Genomic DNA, 25,832 nt, shown 5'->3' with positions numbered 1-25,832 from the left:
TCTGAACATCCTGGAGCTTTTGGAGTGAGGAGTGCGTTACAGTTTGGACTCATCCACGCCCCCAGAGGGGGGGGGGGGAGTGACTTTAAGATATAATTGTGACGTCAGCATAGCAATGGAAATTAATTCCATGCCTGCTGACGACACGACCCAGGAGGAGCATGTAGATGGTGAAGAGGGTTGGACTGAGTGTGGAGCCCTGGGGGACCCCACAGGTGACAGTGTGGGGTCCCCCCTCACTGCTAGGCTGAGGTAGGAGTGAAACCATTGAAGGGCGGGGCCAGAGAGACCTGTGTAGTGCTGGAGTTTACACAAAAACAGAAAAACAACAGCAAATTTTGCTTGATTTATTTATTTTCTTATTTATATATTTATCTCTATTGTAGTTAAAGAATTCTAACAGAGGATTTTCAGAGAAATACCAATCGGCTGGACCCAAACGAGATTTCTGACAGTGAATAAAATAACAACAATAACAACTTTCAAAAACAAAAAATAAAAACAAATGCAAAAATCGCTTTTTTTTATTATGTATTTCTTATTTATCACGATCGTAGTACAATTTCAACACGGAGGATTTTCAGGGTCGGACCAGTCTGACGGAACCAACGCCGTCTTCCTGTTTTTGTTCCACCTGTTCTTGAGTTTCCGGTAAGTCCTTCAGATCTTCCTAAACAGCCTAGAACCAGGACCAGAACCAGAACCATGGAGGCCCGGCTCGGCAGCGAGGTTTCCTCCATGGTGGAGTTCGCCATCCGGGCCACCGTCACCGTGTGCGGAGAGCTGAACGCGGAGGAGGCGCTGAGCTCGGAGGAGATCCGAGAGATCCAGCGCTGCCTGGTGCTGCAGATCCAGCAGCTGTTCGCCCGCTGCTCCGCGGAGCTGTCCGAGGAGAACGAGGCTCTGCGGGCCCGGGTGGAGCAGCTGGAGGACGTGGTGCAGTGGAAGGCCGGTCAGCTGGAGCGGGAGCTGGAGGTCCGGGTGGGTAAACTGGGCCGGGACATGGAGCAGCTGGAGAAGGAGCTGAAGAGCATCAGCGAGGCCGGAGGGAAGAGCCCGGAGCCCGGCTGTGAGCGAGGTGAGAGGCGGGGGGCGATAGTGAAAGCTGCTGTTCTCAACATGTGGGGCGCAGATTTTTCTCATCTCATCACTGTGTTGTTGTTATATTCAGAGGTGTCAAAATATATCTGCTCATGTACTGTTACTTGACTTAAATTGTACACAAGTAAAAAGTAGCTCAATTAAATTGTACTCAGAGTTAAAGTATTTTCATCCTTCACGTTTAATGTCGGTAATAATCTTACATACAGTAAACATCTCATTATAAACTTAAAAAAAAAGAGACACAATCTACCACAATCGGAACTTCATTTATTTTACACAAAGGCATTTGTGTAAAATAAAATGTTTGTCAAAATTTACAATTCTTTGAAAAATAAAATAACACCAATGAATTCAGTAAAAAATATAAAACAAATCCTAGTAATAATTCTCAATAATAATAATGATGATGATAATAATTTACTCAGTAACTGTTGGGTGTAGAAATGCAATGAATTAATTTTTGTCTTTTGAAACATACTTAAGTACAAGTAAAATTACTGATTTAGAAATATACTAAAAAAGTACAAGTACCCATAAAATAAACTAAATTAGAGTAAGGTGAGTAGCTGTAATCATTACTTTCACCTCTGGTTAATTTAATCTACCTGTTAAATGTATTTGAGTGTCTGATAAAGCGCTTTTAAATAAAATGTATTGTTATCTGCTGCCTAAACAAACTTTTTTTGCTTTTATTTTGAAAGGTTAAATATGAGGAACAATAACGGTATATATTTTTTTAATCCAAGTGTGACTCAGATTGTGTGTGTTTAAAAACAGGAGGGTCCGTCTCCACCTGTCCTCCATCACCGACCGCAGACTCCGCCCCCAACCTCACAGGCTCCACCCCCAACCCTTTTGCAGAAAGCTCTGAGCTGGTGCTCAGCTCTCCCGCTGAGTCGTCCTGCGTCACCAGGCCCGCCGTCGGCTCCTTGGTGTTCGTGGGCACCGTTGGCTCCGCCTCCACGGTGCTGCTGGTCGGCTCTGGACAGGTTGTGGCACCGCCTTTGGCTTTGTCGTCCTCGGAGACGACGACAAATCACATCCAAGAATTGAGCGACTCAGCAGAGGCTACGCCCCAGGACGCACCCAGTCCCGTGTCCAGCACCGTCAGCGGCGTCGACACCACACAGGTGACAAACTCTTAGTCAGCAGATTAATGATCTATGATTTACAGAACTACACACTGAGATTACGTCTCTGAAAAGACGGAGCACGGATTGAAATCACACAATTATCTTCTTGAAACAAAAATTGACATGTTTTATTTTTTTATTCTACTTTATTTTTTTTATTTGTTCAAACAAAATCAAGCGATGAAACAGCGATTTGACACAGAATATACCCTCACATGAATGTTTTGGGCTGATGCCGTAGTACACACTACAAACTCAATGGGTATATACTGTCTACTATGTGTGTCAAACTCAAGGCCTGGGGGCCAAATCCGGCCCTTTAGAGCATCTATTTTAGCCCTCAGGAAATGACAGAAAAAACATGTGTAACTTATAGAATAATTCAGTAGAAATCTCAGCCCCAAAACACAAACACTGATTGTTGCCACTGATGATTCAATTCTAGGGATTAAACAGTACTTTGGTGATTTAGAGCAGTTTGTTAAATTAAGCGTGAGAAACGTGGGCGTTATCTTTGTCATTAGTGCAGCACTGTAAACAGCTGATGAGGAACTGCTTCTTCCAACTAAGGAACATCTCTAAACTCAGGAAAATGGTGTCACAGAATGATTTAGAGCTCATCATCCATGCCTTTGTGTCTTCACGTTTAGACTTTTATATTGTTTTATTCACGTCTGAACAAGAAGGAACTCTCGTCTGCAATTAGTACAAAACTCTGCAGAGAATTGTGACCCGTACTATTAGGACGACTCACAGATCCCCTGTTCTTCTAAAAGAACTCCATTGGCTGCCAGTGTTCTATAGGATACATTTTAAATTGTGGTTCTAGCGTTCAGAGCTTTGCAGGGTCCGACTCATTACATCAGTATCTGATCCAGCCTCACACCCCTGCTCAGCTCTGAGGTCTGTGGATCGGTATCTGCTAATGACACTTTAAAAGACAACTAAAGACCTTTTTATTTGTTCCAGCTTTTAACTATTAGCTATTTTTGGGCTGTTATGATTTGTTATCCTGGACCTTTTTATAATGTGTGTGTTGTTTTGATTCCAAACTGTGTATTTGTGGCTTTTTGTCTGCGAAAGGTGCTATACAAATAATTATTCTACTAAATGAACTAACAATTGTTGATAATATCAAGGGAAAAAAATTTAAAAAAATAATACAAATTAATCTTTACAACACTGCCTTACACAACATTGAAATGTCAAATCTCACATAAAATCCCACAAGGTCACGTAGCGTGAGATTTGATTTGTCCATCTCTTTGCTGCACATTCAATAACCCGTTTTACTGTGGGAAAAATATCATTTGAATGTGTGACATGACCCCAAAACGTGCACGTGAGGATTCAGCCCATGTCGTATTTCCATTTCAGAATGTGAAGAATGTCATTCTGAGAAATTCTGGATGGTGGGATTTTGCTGACGATGTGACGTCTCGTTGCTACGCATTCAACCACAAGTTTTACTGAGAATGAATTATGTAGATGTGATACTGTCGCAAAACGTTCATGTGAGGGTGTATTTTACTGTGTTTTAGAGCTCTTTCTGTGTCAGTCAGTAAATATTAGGATTTCCGTGTTTTCCTAAATTTCATTTAAGATCAAAATAAAACTTGTCTCATGTTTTAAAAAAAACCCACTTTGTCCAGTCGATATAACCTTTACACACTACTGCATAATACACTGTATTTACTCATATCTGTGTTCTCTGTAGGAATGTCAGGAGAACCAATCCACGAGCGCCACGTGCACGCCTGCAGCAAAACCAGACCAAGGTATGACATCATCACCGATGAGGTCATGGGGCTGACTGTACGACCCTTTTAAATCAATAAAGGCATAATAAACAATAATGCTTCAATCAACACAACAAACGTTTCCCTAAAAAGAGAATTTAAATCTAAGTTCAATGATGTAAAAAAACATTTTATATTTAACGTTTGCATTTTTTGGCTGTGATAATTTCCTGTAAACATGAAGCAAACATTATTTGTAGGTAACACTCTAAGTGTTTATGCAATAAAGCTTCAGTTTCAATGTAAATTCTTGTTTGTCATAATTACCATAAAAATCAGCACTGTTTATAACAATTGGTCCTTTCTGTGTTGTTTCTTTCTCTCAGAGTCGACTGAGAGCCTCGTGCAGGAGGAGACGAGTGAACCCGAAGTGCACGGACCAAACCTGAGGAAGAAGGCACCGCGGTTCTTCTGCGACCACTGCAGCCTCGGTTTCTACTGGAAAGGAGAGCTGAAGAAGCACGTGAAGGTGCACAAGAAGCCTTATCCCTGCGAGCAGTGCGACCGCAGCTTCCTGGAGCGGAGGTCCCTGGAGAACCACCTCCTGCGTCACCAGGCCACCAAAGCGCCGCTGCCCTTCCCGTGTCCGCAGTGCAAGCGCTCGTACAGGAAGGAGGAGTCGCTCCAGAACCACCTGCGGCGCCACCAGCAGCTGCGGCCGCCCAAGCCCTTCTCCTGCGACCAGTGTGGCAAGACGTTCCGGACGCAGCAGCCGCTGGAGAACCACCTGCTGCGTCACGAGAAGTGGAAGCAGGCGTTCCAGTGTCACCTCTGCGACAAGACGTGCAAGACGGCGGTGCAGCTGCGCTGTCACATGGCCGTGCACTCCGAGGAGCGCCCGTTCAGCTGCGCCACCTGCGGCAAAGAGTTCAAGAGCAAAGACACGCTGCGCTTCCACCAGATGGTTCACACCAGCGCGCGCAAGTACAAGTGCCCGTTGTGCGAGGAGACGTTCAAGTACGCACACTCCCTCACCGTGCACAAGAGGAAGCACACGGGCGACTCGCCGTTCGTCTGCAGCGTGTGCGACAGGTCGTACCGCACGGGCACGGCACTGAAGCGGCATCATCTGGTCCACACGGGGGAGAAACCCTTCACCTGCCACATCTGCGGCGCCAGATTCAGCCTCAACAACAACCTGAAGCGACACCTTCGTATCCACACAGGCGAGAAGCCGTTCAGCTGCCAGGAGTGCGGCAAGAGCTTCTCCGACAACAACAAGCTCAAGTCGCACATGCTCATCCACGGCGCGCGGAAGCCCTTCATGTGCGACCTGTGTGGCAAGACGTTCCTCTTCAACTGCCGGCTGCTCATCCACCAGAAGTACGTGCACGCCGACCGTGACGCCGAGTCCACAGGCGGCATGCAGAACCCCAACCAAGGGCGCAAGTCCCTGGTCAAACCCTTCAGCTGCAAGATCTGCCTGCGAGGCTTCAGCGCCGCGTGCTCGCTCAAGCTCCACGAGCGTGGCCACAGCGAGCACAAGGAGTTCACGTGCAACGAGTGCGGCAAGTCGTTCCACAACAAGCACTCGTTCAGCTACCACCAGCGCAGCCACCGCGGCGAGAAGCCCTTCGTCTGCGAAGTGTGCGGCAAGAGCTTCTTCCATGCCGCCAGCCTGAAGCAGCACGACCGCATCCACACGGGCGAGAAGCCCTACAAGTGCGAGCAGTGCGGGAAAGCCTTCCGCACTGACGGGAACTTCTACCGCCACGTGCGGATCCACACGGGCGAGAAGCCGTTTGAGTGCTCTTACTGCCACAGAAAGTTCCACCAGTCCAACCAGCTCAAGTGCCACATGCAGGTGCACACGGGCCAGAAACTGTACTCATGTCAGCAGTGCAATCGTGGTTTCTCTGACCCACGACAGCTCAAGAAACACATCTGTGAAGCCTCGTAAACGCTCCTTAAAGGGATCCTCCACTGTTTATGCAAACGTGTCCTAAAATCTTATAAATGTACATATTAGTAGATCTACGTCCAACAAAACACATTATTTTGCATCATATTTATTGTATTAACTTTTAAAAACAAGACCACTTTACAGTTTTAGAGCCTGTGTTCCTCCATCTTGAAATCATGTGATTGATGATGTCACACGGCCCCACTGCCTGTGAACATTTCATTGTTTTCTATTGGAGTGAAACATTCAGCCTGATTTATAGATCATTTAGTAGATTTTTCAAAAAAAAATAGCAAATTAAAAAAAAAAAAAAACAGGAAAAGTTAAAGATGTTGATATAAAGCTCTTTTTTTAACTGAAAGAGGATAAAAACCACAGGGGGCGACAGTTTCAGCTCTGTGGTTTCGTAGTAGACAATGAAAGAGCTCTCCTAAGGGACCTTTTATTCTCCCTTAAGCAGTGCGCTGACACGCTTTGGTGGCTGAAGTTAGTGAGTAATCATGGACTGTTGAAGGATTACCACCCAAAAGGACTTTTATCCTCAGGGTTTGTGCGTCTTCAAAAGTCTGTGATTTACTTAACTTCAGCCACCAGAGTGTGTCAGTGCACTGTTTAACGAAGAGATATGGTCCCTGAAGAAAGCTCTTCTTCTCTGCTTCATTGACTACTACTAAACCACAGAGTTGGAACTGTCGCCCCCTGCTGTCACAGATTTTTTTTTCGGGTTACAATTGTTTTTATCCTCTGGTAAACAAGAGTTTTACATCGACATCTTTAACTTTTCTTGGTTTTTTAGATCAACTATAAGCAACACAAAGTTGTGATTTTTTAAAAAAAAAAAATAGCTTTTAGATGATCTAAAATCTACTAAATGATCTATAAATCAGGCTGAATGTTTCACTCCAATAGAAAACAATGGGATGTTTAGAGTCAGTGGGGCCGTGTGACATCATCAATCACACGATTTCAAGAAAATGTAGTCCTATTTTTAAAAGTTAATAAAACAAATATGGTGAATAATGTGTTTTGTTTGACATAGATTTACTAATAAGGACAATTAGAAGGTTTTTGAACATTTCAGAAATTGATTTTCTTAATCTGTATCTTTGTTTCCGTAAAAACAATTCAACTTTTTAATTGAAAATTGTGGCTCGTGAATTGGATTAAAAAAAAAATAATTCATAATAAGAGACAATTAAATGCTTTTTAAAAAATTACAATAATGTTTAAGATTGGCCTAACAAACTGAATGATTTTCCTCGCTATCGCTACCGTGCTGAATTTGGTTTGATATTCTCGCTGTGGAATAAATAAGAATGTGTTAATAATAATAATAAATGTAGATGTTAGCACAATTATGTTTCTTTAGTGTACGTTTCAGTCGTAGTGTGGAGGAAGAAAACAATGAGTGCTTCTATTTGTTTTGGAAAACAATCTGCAGCCTGAATCAGGTTTGATGCGGCGTTCTTTGTAATTTGACACCAGGCTCACTCTGGTTTCTATCAATGTGTGGAATGGATCTTTGAAATCTGAAAAACTAAGATTAAGTGTGAAAAAAAAGAAATCTGAATAAAAGGTCTTTGAATGTGCCTAAAAATACTTAGATTTATTTAAAAAGATATTTTGGAATCAACGCTGGCTTCAAAACTATTGTTTGCTAAAGTAATGCTAATCTTCACATACTTTTCTAACTTAGTTTAAGTTATTATTTTTACTGTAACTGTGCAGCTATAAAGGTTTGAAGATGCCTTCTGCTGTTTAATTTAAATGTTCTGTTACTTTCTGATGTATCGCTTCCCCTTGTGATGATTCTGGAAATATTTTTGGACCTGCAATAAATAAATATTTTCAATCATAACTGTGTAATTTATTAATTTAGTCACTGGAGGATTTAAGCTTAAGACATGAACAATCGACCTTCGACGATGTGATTTTTAGACTTGAGAATAGAAAAGAAACGATCTTTATTCTTTAAATAACAGTGAATTACAATGCAAATTAAATAAAAAATTTTTTAAAAGTAATAAAACAAACATCTCAGCTTCAAACATGTATGAAATGAATCAATGCTACTACAGAATAATAACTGATAATACTGAATTAAAAAAAAAAAAAAGCTAATACACAAATCTAAATTCAAAACTGAAATTAAAAAACAGAATTATGATGAATAGAATGACTATAACTAGAATCTATTACAGAACACGCAGTTTGCCTTTGTTTAATGTAATTAATTTTCGATGGAGGGGCAGATGTTATAAGTTTATCCTTATTTCTGCTCCTTTTCATTCATGTTTTTCTATTTTATTTTATTTTCCAATGTGGAGGAGAAATAAATATTTGTTTTAAAATGTCTCAAATAAACAGACGTTCCATGACATCCTGCAGTAAAATCTAAAGTAATAATGGAGTATTAAATTACATTTATTCAAAAAATAACAAAAATAAGAACTCTTATTTTGAAAGTTGACATCGTCGCACAGCGTGTTTCCGGCCAATGTTGCGTTTACGTACCACTGATTTGTTTCTTTAGTTTCAAAAACAGTCATCGTGAAATTTTACTTAACAAAATGTCAGAAAACTCGGTGTTTTTTTCCCAGATGAAGTCTATCATGGAGACGCTCATCGGCGCTGCTGTCGATATTATCGTTAACATGCAGACCGATGCTGCGACGAAGACGATAAAGGTGAGACTTTTCTTATTATTTGTAAACGTGTTTCTGTGTTTAGGGACAGAAATGCTGTGATGGAGGAGATAAACCTCAAACAACAGCAGCACAACAAAGATGGCGGACAGCTTTACTTTATTCTCCTAAAATACACAAAAATAAATATAAAACTGTTAGACAGAGCTAATTCAGCAAAACTAGCACAATATACACGTCACATTTATTTAGAAATACATCGATGTGAAGCTCAATCATTTTTTATTCACTATTTTTCAAGCATTCAACTTATTAAAAAACATTGTCAAAAATAAATTAATACAGAAACATTTACATTGTCTTCAATTTTGTTTCCCTTATCATTTTATCTTTTAAAATCACACCAAATTTGATGCCCAGATATTTTTGTTTTTATTAGATTGGAGTAATTTTCATTTATCCAAGTTTGAAATAAGTCCCAAAAAACAACAAAAGCAACAACAAAACAACCTTATTTTAGCTTCAATATCTCACAGAACACACAGTTATATTATAGAACTGTCAATGTGAAATCTTTTTCATAAAGTCTTATCTAAAGAACATTATTCTCTCTATGTTCAAACTATTTATGCGTAATAAGTCATATTTAATCAATTTTATGAACGAGTTTCATACACAGTCATTAAAAATCCATCAAACAAAAAGATTCTTAACACAATTTTGCAACACTTTACGTTTCCAAAAAGGAGTGGGAGGAAGTACATACTTTTTAATCCCTCTGCCTATCCATAAATCCGTTAATTAACTAGGTTGTCATTATAATCAATAACAACATGAACTCTTCATTTCCCCTAACAAGGTCTTACAAATTATTTTAAAAACACAAACTTACAGTCAACCAAAATACAATTTAACAAATAAAACAAACAATACCATTCATACATAGGATAAACAAATTTACTTACAAGGATTGTCCTCGTTATAGCTTTTGAAAATCTTTTTTTTAAATTGCTTTGCGTATGGTCAGCGTATGGTCAACGTATGGTCAACGTATGGTCAACGTATGGTCAGCGTATGGTCAACGTATGGTCAACGTATGGTCAGCGTATGGTCAGCGTATGGTCAGCGTATGGTCAACGTATGGTCAACGTATGGTCAGCGTATGGTCAACGTATGGTCAACGTATGGTCAGCGTATGGTCAACGTATGGTCAGCGTATGGTCAGCGTATGGTCAACGTATGGTCAACACAAATACAAAAACGTTTCCTGGTTGCACGAAAACTGGCTTTTTTTAAAATGAAATAACCCTCTTAAATTATAAAGTCCCTCTTTTTTTATTAAAAAAATTTATATTATTTGATAATTAATGAGGTCTTAAAGTTTTAATAACAGATATGAATAATAGTTTTCTTCCTTTCGTTTGACAAGTTCAGTGCATTTTGCTCTCGCTGTTTTAATGTTGACGTTTCCATACTTGTCGTGAACCTTTTTTAAGTTGTTTGAGTACAACGTTTATTTGTTTCTAATCTCATATAACAAACGGTCAATATGAACAGATAGTTGTTGTTATTTTAGCTGTAAACACGCAAAACCACAAGAAAAACACGCAATGACCCAAAAAAAACAGAAAATGACACAAAAACACTAAATGTACCTTTAATATGTGCTGTAGTTCCTGAGATATTAGAAGCAGAAAATGGAAGAACAATAAGGACACATATCCCCCCCCCCACCATGGCTATATTTCACAAAGTATTCATCAGATCAAACTAAAAATGTACAGTGGGTCTAATGAATAGTCACATGACATGGAATGACTCTAAAGTACAGATTTTGTGCTTTGAATCAACATGTTTCTTTGTTTTTCAGCCCAGTGTTCCATGCGTTGTGGACATGTTGGCATCAGAAGCCACGAGGAAGGTGAGCTCACTCTTCTCTCAGCTGCTCTCTGCTCTGAGGTCACAGGTGGAACGTCTGGAGAACCAACTAAAGGCTGCAGCAGAAAGCGAGAGAAGCGGCCGCCAGTGGAGGGAGAACGTGCTGAGCGGATGCCCTGTGCTGTTCCAGCAGAGCGGCCTCCTCTACACCCTCAAACCTCTGGGAAAGTTACAGAGAAAGACAGATGGAGGAGGAGGAGCTGAGACGCAGCGTGAACAAGGAGCAGGTGAACATCAAACGTTACCATTAAATAATGACAATTTGCTTCTTTGTGCAACTACAGCAGAAAAAAACATACAATATGACAGAAAAATACACAAAAGGACAATAAACAATACAAAAATGGGGACGACAGATGGAAGTTAGCTCAATAGCTAAATGTGATCTATCCCAGAAGCCCACAGAAGAATAACAGAAACACTCAAATACTGAACAAAAATACTCCAAATGACTCATAACACATAAAACAACAACAATAATGCACAAAATGACTCCACAAACTCTCAACACTACAAAAATATATATAAACTGGTACTAAATGACCATAACCTGGTACGTACTTTTGCATTCATTAATAGTATTAGAAACGCACACTATGACTCCCAAAACACACACGAAGCCAACAAAACAATACACCAAATGACTCTAAAACACACCAAAAATGTACAAAATGAGTCCAAAAACACACAATGCTACAAAAACAACACTTAACAACCATTCACGTATTTTACGGCTATTAATATACATTGTCCTTTCCAAATAAACGAATGAAGCAAGGAAGAAACTCACACAACTATCCCAAAACACACACAATACCATCAAATGATATACAAAATGAGTCTAAAAATAATGCTTAGATTTCTCATGATTCTAAATGCTGACAGTGCAATAAAAGTTGCCAATCTTTGAATTTGAGATAAACGTAATTGAACAACTCCTGTATTTATATTTACAACAGTCATTACTTTAAAGAGTTATTAAAGATGTTAAAACGACAATTGAAGTTTCAGAGATGAAGACTTTTTCTTTTTCTTTCTTCTAGTTTCATGTCCAGATGTGAATCAGGGGGCGTGTCCACCTGAGACACAAGGTGAGATTAAAACGCTGCATGAGTCTAAAAAACCACCAGTCTGACTTTTTCCTCTCTCTCTTTCTCTCGTCCACACTTTGCAGTAGAAAGTCGTGAGTGTGCGGTGAGGAAGCGAGGGAAACAGTTTGTCTGCGACGTGTGTGATAAAAGCTTCAGTCGTCACTTCCACCTGCTGAAACACATGAACACACACGGCGAGCGCCGGCCGTTCGCCTGCGACCGATGTCTCAGGAAGTTCAGGACCGCCGCGTGCTTGGAGCGTCACCTCCTGCGGCACGAGGAGAAGGATCTGGCCACTTTCCGTTGCGCGCTCTGCGACAAGTCCTTCAGAACCAGGACGCACCTGAAGACGCACCAGCTGGTTCACTCGGACCGCCGGCCCTTCGTCTGCGCCACCTGCGGTAAGGCCTTCAAAACCAAGCACAACCTGCAGGCTCACCAGGTCGTCCACGATAACACCGCCAAGAAGCCACACAAATGCCCTGAGTGCGGCGAGAGCTTCCGCTACTCCTTCACGCTGCAATGCCATCGCAGCGTGCACACGGGCCAGCGCCCCTACACGTGCGCGACGTGCGGCAAAGCCTTCACCAAGCGGCAGTCGCTCAGGACGCACCAGTCGACCCACAAAGGGAAGACGTTCATCTGCGAGACGTGCGGCGCCGGCTTCACCCTCCTGCACAACCTGAAACGGCACATCCGCATCCACACGGGAGAAAAACCATTCACGTGCAAAGAGTGTGGGAAGCGCTTCGTCCAGGACAACAAGCTGAAAGCGCACATGCTGCTCCACGGCGCGTCCAAGGCCTTCATGTGTGACTCCTGCGGGAAGACGTTCCTCTACAATTGCCAGCTGAGGAGACACCAGGCCGCCGCACACGAAGGAGGACAAGGACATCTGGTGCGCAGGCGTGTGGGGGAGCAAGGCCACCGCAGGGTCATCTACCGCCGGGACAAGACCAGCGTGGACGTAACGCCGCTTGCCTGTAGGAGCTGCCACAAGAGCTTTGACACGTCCAGCGCGTTAAAGAGACATGAGAGGATCCACACGGGGAGCATGCCCTACGCCTGCGACACCTGTAACAAGTCCTTCTTCTACAAAGCCACCTACGACTACCACCGACGCGTCCACTCGGGGGAGAGACCCTTCAGCTGCGACGTCTGCGGGAAAACCTTCATAATCCTCCAGGCTCTGAAGTCGCACAAGCTGCAACATTCTGGGGAGAAGCCGCACAAATGCGACCAGTGCGGGAAAGACTTCCGGATCTACACCAACTACCTGAGGCACCTCCGCGTCCACACGGGGGAGAAGCCCTACGAGTGCGAGGTGTGCGGCGCCAGGTTCAGGCAACTCGGACACGTCAAGTTTCACATGCAGGTGCACACGGGAGAGAAGCCGTACGCATGCAGCAGCTGCGGAATCAAGTTCTCCGACTCCAGGCTGTTGAAGAAGCACAAGTGTGCAGAGAAAGATCCAAAAACATCTGGAAACATCATCTAAGTTTAATGACGCCTTTCTATCTTAAACATTATGTCGTAAATACTGTTACATAAATACTTACAGGTTCATCCACACTGTGTTTGATTTCTACGTATGCATCCTCACCTCAACTATACAGTCTATGTCTACATGCCAACAATTTTACCAACGTAAACACGCTCAATATTTCACTTGTTTTTACTATAATTAAGCAATATCACACTGTAGGTTAGTTCAGTGGTTCTAAAAAAATGCGCAGAAAAGTCATTAAAATCTGATGTAGAAGTGTCAGAAATGTAGCAAAAATACATTAAAAGGAGCAAAAATATGGAAAGAAAAAGTGATGAAAATATGTTAAAAGATGGTGAGTTTGTGTAGTTGCAGAAAAAGGGTCAAAATTAGCCAAAATGGGCTCAAATTGTTGAATAAAAATATTTTTAGTTTCTTGAAGGCATCCGGTAACCCCCTCAAGTGTCTCGTGACCTCAAATGGGGTCCTGGCCCCAAGGTTGAGACCCCCTGGTTTCGTGAGTTAGTTGATTTAGGTAGTCACAAATATCTATAAAATACTGAACTGTTAATGTCACACAAAAGTAGTATTAAACAGTATCTTACATGATATATATAAATACTATATATTTGTAGTCATTGTGTATATATATATATACACAATGAATGAACGCAAGAATAACAGAAATACTCAAATAATGAAAACACCAGAAAGACAATATGACCGTTCTCGCGAAATCTCGTCTAATGCTTTTGTTTTGAAAGGTCTGAACCAGGAAGAACAACTTTGAGTTTCCTCTCGTGCTTATAATTCAGAAAGAAGAAGAACGTTTTTAATAAACTGTGTCAGCTCCTGTTTACTTTAGAGTCTCCGACTCGGAGGTCGGACGGAGTGTGAGCGACATGTCGGATGTGGAGTCTCAGGTTTGTTCGGTTTTATCGGAGACGGTGAACGCGGCGGTGACTGAAGTGGCCAAAGTTATCGAAGCCTCGGACTCTGCTCACGCCGGACAAAGCGCCTCGTGTTCGGCTACGGACCCTTATCACAGCCCGGCGGAGGACCGGGTGAGTCTTATAACACCCCCTCCTCACCGAGACATCAGCTGATCATAGACCTAGCAGAGCTAGCTCTAGACATACACAGATAGATGTAGTTATACACATCATAGATAGGGATTCACATAAACTGAGTTTAAACCAGTTCCTGGTTCATTAAAGCTGGACCAGAACAGTCTGTGTTAAAGCTCTATGTAGATCCAGACTACAGGACCAGGCCCATCTAGCTGCTGTATGTCTACACACACACACACACACACACTTTTATCTTTAGTGAGCCACAGATTTTATGCAGGAAAACCAGGAATGTCAACATTGTTGTTCCCTCGTTTGCACTTTTACGTATATGTAAAAAACAGAAAATCCAAACAATAAGTGACAGATCTGTCCCAACAGGGTCTACACTTTACATTTCCTAGATTTTGTGACAAATGTCAATTTAACTAAGGGAAATACTGTGATAATTTGAGGAAAATGTTAATATGTTGTAAGAACCGTTTAACATTAAAAATGACTGTCATCATGTGAAAAAGCACCTGCGTTTACACAAGGCGTGGCTACGTTAAATGTATGCATACACAGCGCCCCTCATTGGCCAGTGTAGGTCACGTGATAGGTGCACCACGTGACTTAAAGATCCGTCAGTTGTATTTTAGGTTAGAATTATTTTTAGCTACCCCTTTTATTTTAACCCTAAACCATGAAACCAGGCGCTGCAAAAATGTCTGCCCACTGCTCCTCAGGTGTGGGTTAAATGCAGAGGACAAATTCCATGTGTGTAACAACATTACATGGCCAATTAAAGGCAAAAGCCCCGATTTAATCTTTAATCTTAAAATGTTTATTTATATGTTAAAAGTTTACCTGTCAAGTTTCAGATTTGAAAATACGGGAAATTTTCTGGTGCCCGCTACGAGCCATCCGCCACCACAACCACGCTCTAGTATCTACAGATAGACAAGAAATCTAAAATAGCCACTAGTCAACTACTCACTAAAAACAATTACAGGCCTCAAAACTGCCATCATACGTGACTATTTTTTCACTGTGTGCGAGTAAATTTTTATCTGGTTGCATCTGTGCGAGTGCGTAGGGTGACCTTATTTTGAAAATCCAAAGGAGGAAACTTCCTCGTCCTCTGAGTCTTCCTCCTGTGAATCAGGGTCTGACAGACACTACACGTCGCTGCCATGTCCTCAAACACACACTGCTGACTCACCAACACTGGGGGCGTGAGATGGCGTACCACCTGTGTTACTGGTGGTAAAAGTGCAGCTTTATCTGATGACGGACAGGGAGGGGGCACACGTGTGCTCACATGCACTGATTCACATGTTGAAAGGAGAGGTGGGGGATCCAGGTCCATGCACAGATTTAAACATCTAAATTTTTACGTGCGTACGTCTGTCTCGGGATTGAGACATATGCTTTTTTCACCCAAGTCTTTGTACATGAGGCCCCAGGTGATCCCACATGGGGTCCCGACCCCCAAGTTTGAGTCAGTGGCTCCTGAATAGATTTATTTCTATAGTTTTTATCATTTCTGGCCGTATCACGCCTGGGCTGGGACCAAGGCTGACACTTTGAGTTCATTTTCCTCTCTCTCTCTCTCTCTCTCTCTCTCTCTCTCAAGTACTTCCTGTAGTGCCATCGTGTACCTCTAGGGGTACACGTACCCCCAAATGAGAAACACTGGTCTAATGAGTCGGCTCCTTCATGGTACTTCTCTCTGATTGTGCTGTGGTGTCCACCAGGTGCTGCAGTTCACCATCTTCATGGCGTCTCTGGCTCAAGATGCTGCAGAGAAGATCTGCAGGCTTTTCCACGAGTGTTCGTCAGTGTTGCAGCTCCAGGTTAAAAACACTGCAGTGTCTGTGAAGGGAAAGTGTGTCCACGCTCAACAACATGAGGGGGTTTGTGCAGGTGACGCAGGGCGAGCAGGAGGTGGAGGAGCTGAAGAGGAGACTGGAGAAGGCAGAGCTAGAGCTGAAGCTGGTGTCGGAGGAGCCGAGGAGCAGCGGAGTAGAAGGAGACCCTCCTCAGAACTCACAGAGGAAGAGCTGCAGAGGTCAGAGGTCGTAGATCCACCTACACAACACTAAATAACCACTGCCATAATAGATATGATGATCTGTTTTAGATAATAAACCATAAATAGGTAGAATTCTTTTCCCTAATTTTGACTTTTAAAACAAAAACAAGGAGTGTCTTACATTTTAGAATTAAATGGTAAATCTATTTGAAATTGACAAAAAATGTTCAGTTTCTACTTTTTATTTGATGTTTTTTTTTTTTGGAGAAAAAAAATCACTGTAAACTGGACAACTGTAACATTAAAAATTACATTCTTTTACTTTAATCATAGACTTACTGTATTAAAGTAGATGTGTTCCTGTCAAAATAAAATGTTAAACAAGAACTGAATCCTCCATGAAGACATTTATGAAATGTAGCTTTTTCACTGGAACAATGTTTTTTATTCTTTACAAACATTTTTTAAGATGTTTCTCTAAGTGAGGAATGAGTTCATCTACAAAGCTTTGCAGGAAGTCAATCCATTGTTAGCTTTGCAGCTAGCGGTGCTGGCTAAGCTAGTACACAGGTTCAAGGTTTATATTGTGTCTTTTCTAGTGGATGCATTCTCAGATGAAGCTTTATCCAACATGTGTAGTGTACATGTGTACATATTTCATATGTTTTCTAACTGGCTTCTCTTTGATTTGTCACAGTGATCAGCTTTGATGCTGCAGCGCAGAGATCCCCCATCATTCATCTGTTGAAAAGCCATGTTTACCAGGTAAAATAAGTTGCTGTTTTTGATGATTTATATTCAACTGAGTAAGACTGTGCGATATATCGTCGTTCACGATATATCATCAAAAACATTCTCACCAGTAAGAATATGTCATCTCATGATAAAAACGATAAATGCCCATGTTGGAAATTAGCAAGGGCCACTTGTCCCTCAATTTAGCCAAGAACGCCCCAAAAAACCTTGTTCCAGGGACTAAACTTTATGTTGTCAATAACTTATTATTTTCTGGAGCAGCGTTGTTCACGGCAGCTCTGCAGCGGAGCCTCCACGGTGTGCACCAGCTCTCACACACACACAGACGACGGTGATCGTCACGGCTACCTGAAGCTACTTTGATGTGATACATCATGAACCACTACTGGGTTAAAACCAGATAAACATCAACAAATTGAACCAATCCTAGTTCCTCCATCAGATCCACCTAAAGTTCTACAAATACAGGGACAGAGATGAACCTGTAGCAACCATTATGAACTGGAAACTCAACTAAAGCTAACTATGCTAAGCTAACACACCGACACACAGACTGGGCTAAGAGCTAACGCTAACCACTCCATATAAGGAATAATAGACCAAATAAAAAGAACACGTCTAACTGTCATAAAACCATAGATTTATTTATGGTCAGATTTAACACTTGTATGGAAGAATAAAAACTAAACATGTCACACATTGTGTGAAATAAATATTAGCATAAATAATAATGTCACTATTCACAATTTTTTTATTATATTTCACGTGTTCACAGACAAAGCTGGTCCCATTAGACTAATGTAACTATTGAGATTATTACACATAAATATACTGAATGATTACATCATCGGCTTGATCTGGTTTAATTATAGGAAATCAAAGGGTTACTGTAATTTTCAGACTATAAAGCACACTGTTTTATTGGCCGGATAGTATAAAGTATAAAACCACACAGTATGTATAAATGCACACATTTAAAACAGTGATAAAGTGTCAACGATTGTCTGAAAGATTATTGCACTGGGTTTGTGATAAATGATAGATTATTGCACTGTAATTGTATTAGACTTATTGCAGTTTAAGAGTCATATGACCTTAGGAATGATGATTGTCCTGCACTGCAGAGAGAAATGTTCATGGTCTGTTTGTTTATGTAAAGAATAATTAACGGATCTTTAGGGTCGAGAACACCACGGAAAGATCAGCCTTTAATTTTATTCATGTCCTTAAATCTAAGCCGAGGTCTTCTTTGGTTTCTCATGCCTTCGTTCCACTGAGAGTAGATCAGCTGTCTTAGCAAACCCTGATTCACCCATTTCATGAAATTACTTACAAAAAAAGGTTTTAAAGTACGTACTGCTGACTTTTACATTAGCAGTAGCATTATCTTAGCAGAGCATCAAAGTTCTCCAGTGACGAGGACAGGACCACAAGTTGTTAGTACGCCTCAGCACCCGACTGGGATTGGTCACATTGGACCTTGAACACATCTTGTTTTTCATTCTGTAAGATGTCTAGTTTCTCACCCTCCTCACTGGCAGGCAGTGGGGTTGTCGGTTTAGTCACCGGCATTTCCACCTGCGTTAGGCAGTACCGGGCACATGGTACCAGTCACTTAGTTTGACCCGACTCAGATATAGCATAATAACTTATTGAAAACCAACTCACTTTAGTGCTCATAAATGAACCAAACATGACCAAAGTTCTACAAACATTCAAAAACTGCATCAAACTTACTCTGTGCAGCCCGTCCTCTGACGTCACATGGTGAGGCGTTCAATGCACCTCAGAAAGTACAGCGCCAAACAAATGGCTTTCAGACAGTTTAGTTTTAGTTTTTTATAATATAAAAAAAACATTATTGCCATAATTTCAGTGTGAAGTAAAGAAGCTGTGGACGTTGATGTCCTCACACACATTTCTAGGCTTCAGGTTGTGACGTTCTTTTGCTCCTCCTCCTCCTCAGGACGCCATACAGATGGTCATCATTAAAGAAGAAGGACCCGAGGGCTCGACCGATGCCGCTCCTTCTGACTCTGGTCCACAGACCCACGACATCAGCCATGACAACAACCCTGACGACCTGGTGTGTTCATCATGTGACTGATGCCCACGGAAATCTCATTAATCAGTTTTTATGTTTTACTTAATTAACCTTTGAGGTCATTAGTATTGAATGATGTGAAAGTTTTATGTTTACAGTTATGTTACTGCCTTGTGAAAGTATTCGTCCTCCTTGAACTTTTCGACCTTTTGCCACATTTCAGGCTTCAAACATAAAGATATAAAACTAATTTTTTGTGAAGAATCAACAACAAGTGGGACACAATCATGAAGTGAAACGAAATTTATTGGATATTTCAAACATTTTTAACAAACTGAAAAATTGGGCGTGCAAAATTATTCAGCCCCCTTAAGTTAATACTTTGTAGCTCCACCTTTTGCTGTGATAACTGCTGTAAGTCACATGGTGTTTGTTTCTATCAGTTTATCACATTGAGAGACTGGAATATTTGTCCATTCCTCCTTGTAAAACATCTGGAGCTCAGTGACGTTGGATGGACAGCGTTTGTTAACAGCAGTTTTCAGTTGTTTCCACAGATTCTGGATTGGATTCAGGTCTGGACTTTGACTTGGCCATTCTAACACCTGGAGATGTTTATTTGTGAACCACTCTATTGTAGATGTAGCTTTATGTATTGGATCATTGTCCCAGTCTCAGGTCTTTTTCAGACTCCATCAGGTTTTCTTCCAGAATGGTCCTGTATTTGGCTCCACCCATCTTCCCATCAATTTTAACCATCTTCCCTGTCCCTGCTGAAGAAAAGCAGCCCAAACCATGATGCTGCCACCACCATGTTTGACAGTGGGGATGGTGTGTTCAGGGTGATGAGCTGTGTTGCGTTTACGCCAAACATAACGTTTTGCATTGTTGCCAAAAAGTTCTATTTTGGTTTTGTCCACCAGAGCACCTTCTTCCACATGTTTGGTGTTTCTCCAGGTGGCTTGTGGCAAACTTTAAACGACACTTTTTATGGATATCTTTAAGAAATGGCTTTCTTCTTGCCACTCTTCCATAAAGGCCAGAGTTGTGCAGTATAGACTGATTGTTGTCCTGTGGACAGAGTCTCCACCTCAGCTGTACATTTCTACAGTTCATCCAGAGATCATGGGCCTCTTGGCAGCATCTCTGATCAGTTTCTCCTTGTATGAGCTGAAAGTTTAGAGGGTCTTTGTAGATTTGCAGTGGTCTGATACTCCTTCCATTTCAATATTATCACTTGCACAGTGCTCCTTGGGATGTTTAAAGCTTGTGAAATCTTTTTTATATCCAAATCCAGCTTTAAACTTCTCCACAACAGTATCTCAGACCTGCCTGGTGTGTTCCTTGGTCTTCATGATGCTCTCTGTGCTTTAAACTGACCTCTGAGACCATCACAGAGCAGGTGCATTTATACGGAGACTTGATTACACACAGGAGGATTCTATTTATCATCATTAGTCATTTAGGTCAACATTGGATCATTCAGAGGTCCTCACTGAACTTTTGGAGAGAGTTTGCTGCACTGAAAGTAAAGGGGCTGAATAATTTTACACGCCCAATTTTTCAGTTTTTTATTTGTTAAAAATGTTTGAAATGTCCAATAAATTTCGTTTCACTTCATGATTGTGTCCCACTTGTTAATTCTTCACAAAAAATTACAGTTTTATATCTTTATGTTTGAAGGATGAAATGTGGCAAAAGGTCGAAAAGTTCAAGGAGGGCGAATACTTTCACAAGGCAGTGTATATAACCTTTGAAGTCATTAGTATTGAATGATGTGAAAGTTTTATGTTTACAGTCAAACCAGGACTCTGAAAATGACCTTATATGGATTGTGATGCATGATGGGAACATTAGCAATGCTTAAATATTAGTCACTTTTATAGCTATTTTTAGCATCTTTCAGACCTTTCAGGGACATTTTACAATTTGAGCTCATTTTTACTTATTTTTACCCTTTTTTCGACAACTACACCAAACTTACCATATTTTAACATATTTTCATCACTTTTTTCTGCCATATTTTTGCTTTTTTTAATGTATTATTGCTACATTTCTCCCATTTCTGACACTTCTACATCACATTTTAATAACTTTTCTACACATTTTTTCCACTTTCCAGACATGTTCATCACTTATAAACCATTTCTACCACTTTTACACCTAATTTCACATATGTTGACCTATTATTGTCACTTTTATCCTCTTTTCACCAGATTTCATGATTATTTAGTCAATCTAACCACATTCATGATTTGTCACGCCCATTATTTGCCAGTTCAAAATAATCGTTCCTACTTTTTAAATTATTTCTCAATTTCTGCCACTTTTAAGTTAATATTAATGGAGCAGCTGATGTCAAGTTACCACCCAGACTTTAAATGAGCGCTGCCTTCTTATAACGGACTTCCTGGTTCCTTTTGTTCAGGTGGAAGCAGAGGATCTAGATGGAGCTGACTCAGCGTTTACCACCAAACCCAAACGTGCCTCCAAGCCTCGGCGAGCGCCTCCAAGTCGTGGAGGCTCAAGTGCAAAAGACATGGTTCTGAGCTGTAAACTGTGCAGGAAAACGTTCCCCACGCTGCTGCAGCTCAAAGCTCACCAGGCCGTGCACGACGCTGACAAACCATTCCACTGCTCCCAGTGCGGCCGAGGATTCTCCTTCAAGCAGAGCCTCAGCGTGCACATGCGGCTGCACACCGGTCAGTCACAGCAGCAAATAGTTTTGTTTTTTATTTCTTCTTGTTTTTGTATTTTTGTGTATTTTGAAGTTAGTTTAAGCGTTAGTTTGTATTTCTGTGTCATCTGTGTTTCATGTCATTTTGTCTGTTTTTAAAGTCGTTTCTGATGTTGTGTTGGGTGTCATGTCGATTGCATATTTCTAGCTAAATAGATATACGGGATGCTGGCCATGTGCGTCTTGATATACAGTATGCTAGAGTGGAATGCTGAATCAGCAAAATGTTAAAGTTAAACTAAAATTTTTGCCCCAAAACCCTTTTAGAGTTTAAGTCACATGTGTTAAACTCAAGGCCCAGGGGGCCAAATGCGGCCCTTCAGACCATTCAATTTGGCCTGCAGGAGAAAAATATAAATTATTTATTACAGATTTACACCCGTTTCCACACAAGATTAATAAATGTTTGTCATTATATGTATTTTTGTTGTTGTTTCATGTATTATTTCTCACTTCTTGGTAGTTTTTTTTTGTTTTTGTGTATTCTTGGAGTCATTTGGATTATTTTAGTTATCTTTAGTGTAATTTTGTTGTTGATAAATGAGGACTACTGTCTTTTATTGAGTAACAGACATATTTGTACACATGAATGTCGTCTCTGTTGACCTGTTCACTCACAGGTGAACGACCTCACGCCTGTGAAGTTTGTGGAAAAACTTTCACCGCCAAACACTTCCTGAGGAACCATCTCCGCCTTCACGCCGACGTGCCTCCATTCAGCTGCCACCAGTGCGGGAAACGCTTCTACCGCGCCCACGGCCTGAAGTTACACGAGCGGGTTCACACGGGTGAGCGCGCCTACACCTGCCAGTACTGCAGCAAGAGCTTCACCATCCACAGCAACCTGCAGCGCCACCTGCGCATCCACACGGGCGAGAAGCCCTTCAAGTGCCTCACCTGCGGGAAGAGCTTCAACCAGGCAGGCACGCTGAAGGGCCACCAGCGCATCCACACGGGGGAGCGGCCCTTTATCTGCCAGACGTGCGGCCGCACCTTCGTCCAGAAGAGCGCCCTGAAGCTGCACCAGACCGTGTCCCACTGGGAGGAGGAGCGGCTCAGCTGCGTGGTGTGCGGCGCCACCTTGGCCTGTAAGAACTCGCTGCGTCAGCACCTCCAGTCGCACACGGCCAGCATTCCGTGCGCTTGCGTGCAGTGCGGCCAGACGCTGAACTCCATCACGGAGCTGTGGGAGCACCAGCAGCACCACCACCGCACGGTGCAGCGGCCCCACAGCTGCAGCATCTGTGGGAAGAGCTTCACCTCTGCCAACTACCTGAAGATTCACATAAAGACGCACAGCGGGGAGCGGCCGTACGCCTGCGACATCTGTGGACGCTTGTTCACGCAGTCCTGCAGCCTCAAGTCACACAAGGTGAGAATAAACTCAGATAATTGAAACGTATTCCTGGAAAGCCCCTTGAGATGTAACAAGATGAGATGTGACATATTACAGTTACAAACTTGTTTCCAAACATGTGAAAAACTTTGGTACAGTTGTGGTAAAGTGGGCTTTTTTGTACAGAAACATGCGTATCTTTGGCCTAATGTTTATTATTATCACCAAACTTGCTGCAATTGATGTCCTTACAATAGTTTAATTATTTCAGCTTTTATAGCCTTCCCTACTGATAATTGGCTTTATATTTAATGTAAATCTCTAGTTTTTTGGGTGGACTACAGATTTCTGTATTTAAAACATGATTTATTTTCACTCAGTATCATATATTTCTGAATCATCTGTATCCAATAAGGGTCCTACTTCAATCTGAAAAAAATTAGCCCTGTAGGTCATGTAGAAACTTAGAAAAACGTTATTCGTTATGGGTTTGTGATTTTAGGAGAAAAGAAGCTGGTGTTTAGCTGTAGCCAGTTAAGTTGATCATAGAGTTTATATGGACATTTTAAAATCAATCTACACAGTGTTAAACAAAACATTGAGTGAATTAAGATGCATGTTATATGTATTGTTGACAAACTACATCTGCATAGTCAATTATAGGTGAAATAAGCTGAGAATGTTTTTTCTTTCTTTACAATTTGAGGACCAATAGAGAAACATTAAACATAGAATATGTGCGTTTTAATATATAATCGATTTGTGCTTTGAAGTTTAAAACAGGGTCCAGCCACATTCCTAGATATTGTCACTGAGGAGCTGTTATCAAAATGAATATTTAAGTCTTCAGCTTGGAGAAAATAGTGAGTGCCAAAAAGAATACAAAAAGTTTTTTTCATATTGAGCTTTAATAAATAAGAAAATAGAGAGAAGTATCATCAGCATATAAATTAACTTGACAATTTGTAAAACATTAATAAAAATAAAAAGGGAACCAAGAGTAGTGAAGACGAGAAGTGCCATGATTGTTTGTGACGGACGTTCTCTGTTGTTAATCCTCTCGTCTTTCCTTTGAAGGTGGTTCACACGGGAGAGAAACCGTTCAGCTGCAACACATGCGGCAAATGTTTCAACAACTCGGGCAACTTAACGCGACACCTGCGGATCCACACGGGCGAAAAGCCGTACAGCTGCGAGACGTGCGGACGCAGCTTCAACCAGGCCAACAGCCTGAAGGCGCACATGCAGATCCACAGCGGAGTGAAACCCTTCATGTGCGACAAGTGCGGGAAGAGTTTTGCCTACGTGAGGAACTTAAAGGACCACAAGTGCTTCTACGTCTGAGGAAGAGCGTTGGTGAGACGTGGGCGGAGTTAGCTGAAGCTGGTTAAATGGATCCTTCACTGTTTTTACAAATTTAGCCCAAAACCTTTGAAATGTACTTATTAGGTCTATGTGATTTTGCACTATATTAATTTTATTAACTTGTATAAATAGGACTACTTTACAGTTTTAGAGCCTGTGTTCCTCCATGTTTAAATCATGTGATTGATGATGTCACACGGCCCCACTGCCTGTAAACATCCTATTGTTTTCTATTGGAGTGAAACATTCAGCCTGATTTATAGATTATTTAGTAGATTTATAGATTATTCATTAGATTTATAGATTATTTAGTAGATTTATAGATTATTTAGTAGATTTATAGATCATTTAGTAGATTTATAGATTATTTAGTAGATTTATAGATTATTTAGTAGATTTATAGATCATTTAGTAGATTTATAGATTATTTAGTAGATTTATAGATTATTTAGTAGATTTATAGATCTTTTAACAGATTTATTGGAGTATTGAGGAAAATTTAAGATCTCGATGTAAACCTCTTTAGTTTACAGAAAGAGGATAAAAACAGTTTTAGGGTCACAACAGTTTTTATCCTCTTTTGGTTAACACGAGGTTCACATCAACATCTTTAACATTTTCTGTTTTTTTTAGAGCAACCAAAAGTAGCACAAGTTGTTATTGTGACTGGAAAATCTACTAAATAATCTATAAATCTAATAAATGATCTATAAATCTAATAAATGATCTATAAATCTACTAAATAATCTATAAATCTAATAAATAATCTATAAATCTAATAAATAATCTATAAATCAGGCTGAATGTTTCACTCCAATAGAAAACAATGTGATGTTTACAGGAAGTGGGGCCTTGTGACATCATCAATCACATGATTTAAACATGGAGGAACACTGACTCTAAAGGTGTAAAGTAGTCCTATTTTTAAAAGTTAATAAATGAATATGGTGAATAATAATGTGTTTATTAGACATAGATCTACTAATAAGGACATTTAGAAGGTTTCAGGACACATTTGTATAAAACATAAAGGATCCCTTAAATATTGAGTCAGTTTTGCCGTAAAAAAGTAGGTCAGAAATAAAACGCAGCATCTTCTGACTAAACAGACTAATGATTTGTTCTCCATTTCTCCAGTTTTACTTAAGTTTTTGTAACTTAAAAAACCCACACATATGATCTCTTTTTAAGTGACTCATCAACTTCTCTTTAATTTACATTAGGGAAGTTCATCAAGATCTTATTTTCTTCAGTGACGTGGAGCCAAACTGTAGCAGGCTTTTACTGACACTCACCAACACATGCTTGAACACAGAGCAGTATTTGCACTTCTGTGGAATCCCCCCCCCCCCCCCCCCCCCCCCCCCCCCATTTTGTGACATAAACATGGAAATGTAAAAGTGTTATT

General features: G+C 40.9%; 3 protein-coding genes across 3 annotated transcripts; all 3 read left to right on the top strand.

Moving 5' to 3' along the window:
• The first annotated feature begins 172 nt into the window (after nucleotides 1-172).
• On the top strand, nucleotides 173-6,116 carry LOC114474561 (zinc finger protein 345-like). Its single transcript, XM_028464960.1, has 4 exons — nucleotides 173-1,078; nucleotides 1,882-2,234; nucleotides 3,955-4,015; nucleotides 4,363-6,116. Exons 1-4 carry the CDS (start codon nucleotides 706-708, stop codon nucleotides 5,934-5,936), a joined length of 2,361 nt encoding a protein of 786 aa, XP_028320761.1. The 5' UTR covers nucleotides 173-705; the 3' UTR covers nucleotides 5,937-6,116.
• A 2,321-nt stretch (nucleotides 6,117-8,437) lies between these two features.
• LOC114474564 (zinc finger protein 708-like) lies at nucleotides 8,438-13,183 on the top strand. The gene is made up of 4 exons (XM_028464966.1): nucleotides 8,438-8,626; nucleotides 10,455-10,749; nucleotides 11,566-11,613; nucleotides 11,697-13,183. Exons 1-4 carry the CDS (start codon nucleotides 8,510-8,512, stop codon nucleotides 13,109-13,111), a joined length of 1,875 nt encoding a protein of 624 aa, XP_028320767.1. The 5' UTR covers nucleotides 8,438-8,509; the 3' UTR covers nucleotides 13,112-13,183.
• Nucleotides 13,184-13,485: 302 nt separating this feature from the next.
• On the top strand, nucleotides 13,486-24,628 carry LOC114474563 (gastrula zinc finger protein XlCGF26.1-like). Its single transcript, XM_028464965.1, has 8 exons — nucleotides 13,486-14,163; nucleotides 15,909-16,007; nucleotides 16,078-16,222; nucleotides 16,884-16,951; nucleotides 18,909-19,028; nucleotides 21,415-21,688; nucleotides 22,344-23,095; nucleotides 24,137-24,628. The coding sequence occupies exons 1-8, from the start codon at nucleotides 14,002-14,004 to the stop codon at nucleotides 24,401-24,403; spliced, it is 1,887 nt and encodes a 628-aa protein (XP_028320766.1). The 5' UTR covers nucleotides 13,486-14,001; the 3' UTR covers nucleotides 24,404-24,628.
• Nucleotides 24,629-25,832: the final 1,204 nt, after the last annotated feature.

The sequence above is a fragment of the Gouania willdenowi genome, chromosome 13 (genome assembly GCF_900634775.1).
Source record: "Gouania willdenowi chromosome 13, fGouWil2.1, whole genome shotgun sequence".
Classification (NCBI taxonomy): domain Eukaryota; kingdom Metazoa; phylum Chordata; class Actinopteri; order Blenniiformes; family Gobiesocidae; genus Gouania; species Gouania willdenowi.
The sequence above is the reverse complement of the archived record's forward strand: the minus strand, read 5'-3'. Positions and strand labels throughout refer to the sequence as shown.

Excerpts from the sequence above, each read along its gene's own strand:
- LOC114474561 (XM_028464960.1), top strand. The coding sequence starts at position 706 with ATGGAGGCCCGGCTCGGCAGCGAGGTTTCCTCCATGGTGGAGTTCGCC. Across the intron at positions 1,079-1,881 it reads GGAGCCCGGCTGTGAGCGAG|GAGGGTCCGTCTCCACCTGT; the intron begins GTGAGAGGCGGG and ends GTTTAAAAACAG. Across the intron at positions 4,016-4,362 it reads TGCAGCAAAACCAGACCAAG|AGTCGACTGAGAGCCTCGTG; the intron begins GTATGACATCAT and ends TCTTTCTCTCAG.
- LOC114474563 (XM_028464965.1), top strand. The coding sequence starts at position 14,002 with ATGTCGGATGTGGAGTCTCAGGTTTGTTCGGTTTTATCGGAGACGGTG. Across the intron at positions 16,008-16,077 it reads CGTCAGTGTTGCAGCTCCAG|GTGACGCAGGGCGAGCAGGA; the intron begins GTTAAAAACACT and ends GGGTTTGTGCAG. Across the intron at positions 19,029-21,414 it reads ACAACAACCCTGACGACCTG|GTGGAAGCAGAGGATCTAGA; the intron begins GTGTGTTCATCA and ends CCTTTTGTTCAG.
- LOC114474564 (XM_028464966.1), top strand. The coding sequence starts at position 8,510 with ATGTCAGAAAACTCGGTGTTTTTTTCCCAGATGAAGTCTATCATGGAG. Across the intron at positions 8,627-10,454 it reads CTGCGACGAAGACGATAAAG|CCCAGTGTTCCATGCGTTGT; the intron begins GTGAGACTTTTC and ends TTTGTTTTTCAG. Across the intron at positions 10,750-11,565 it reads GCAGCGTGAACAAGGAGCAG|TTTCATGTCCAGATGTGAAT; the intron begins GTGAACATCAAA and ends TCTTTCTTCTAG.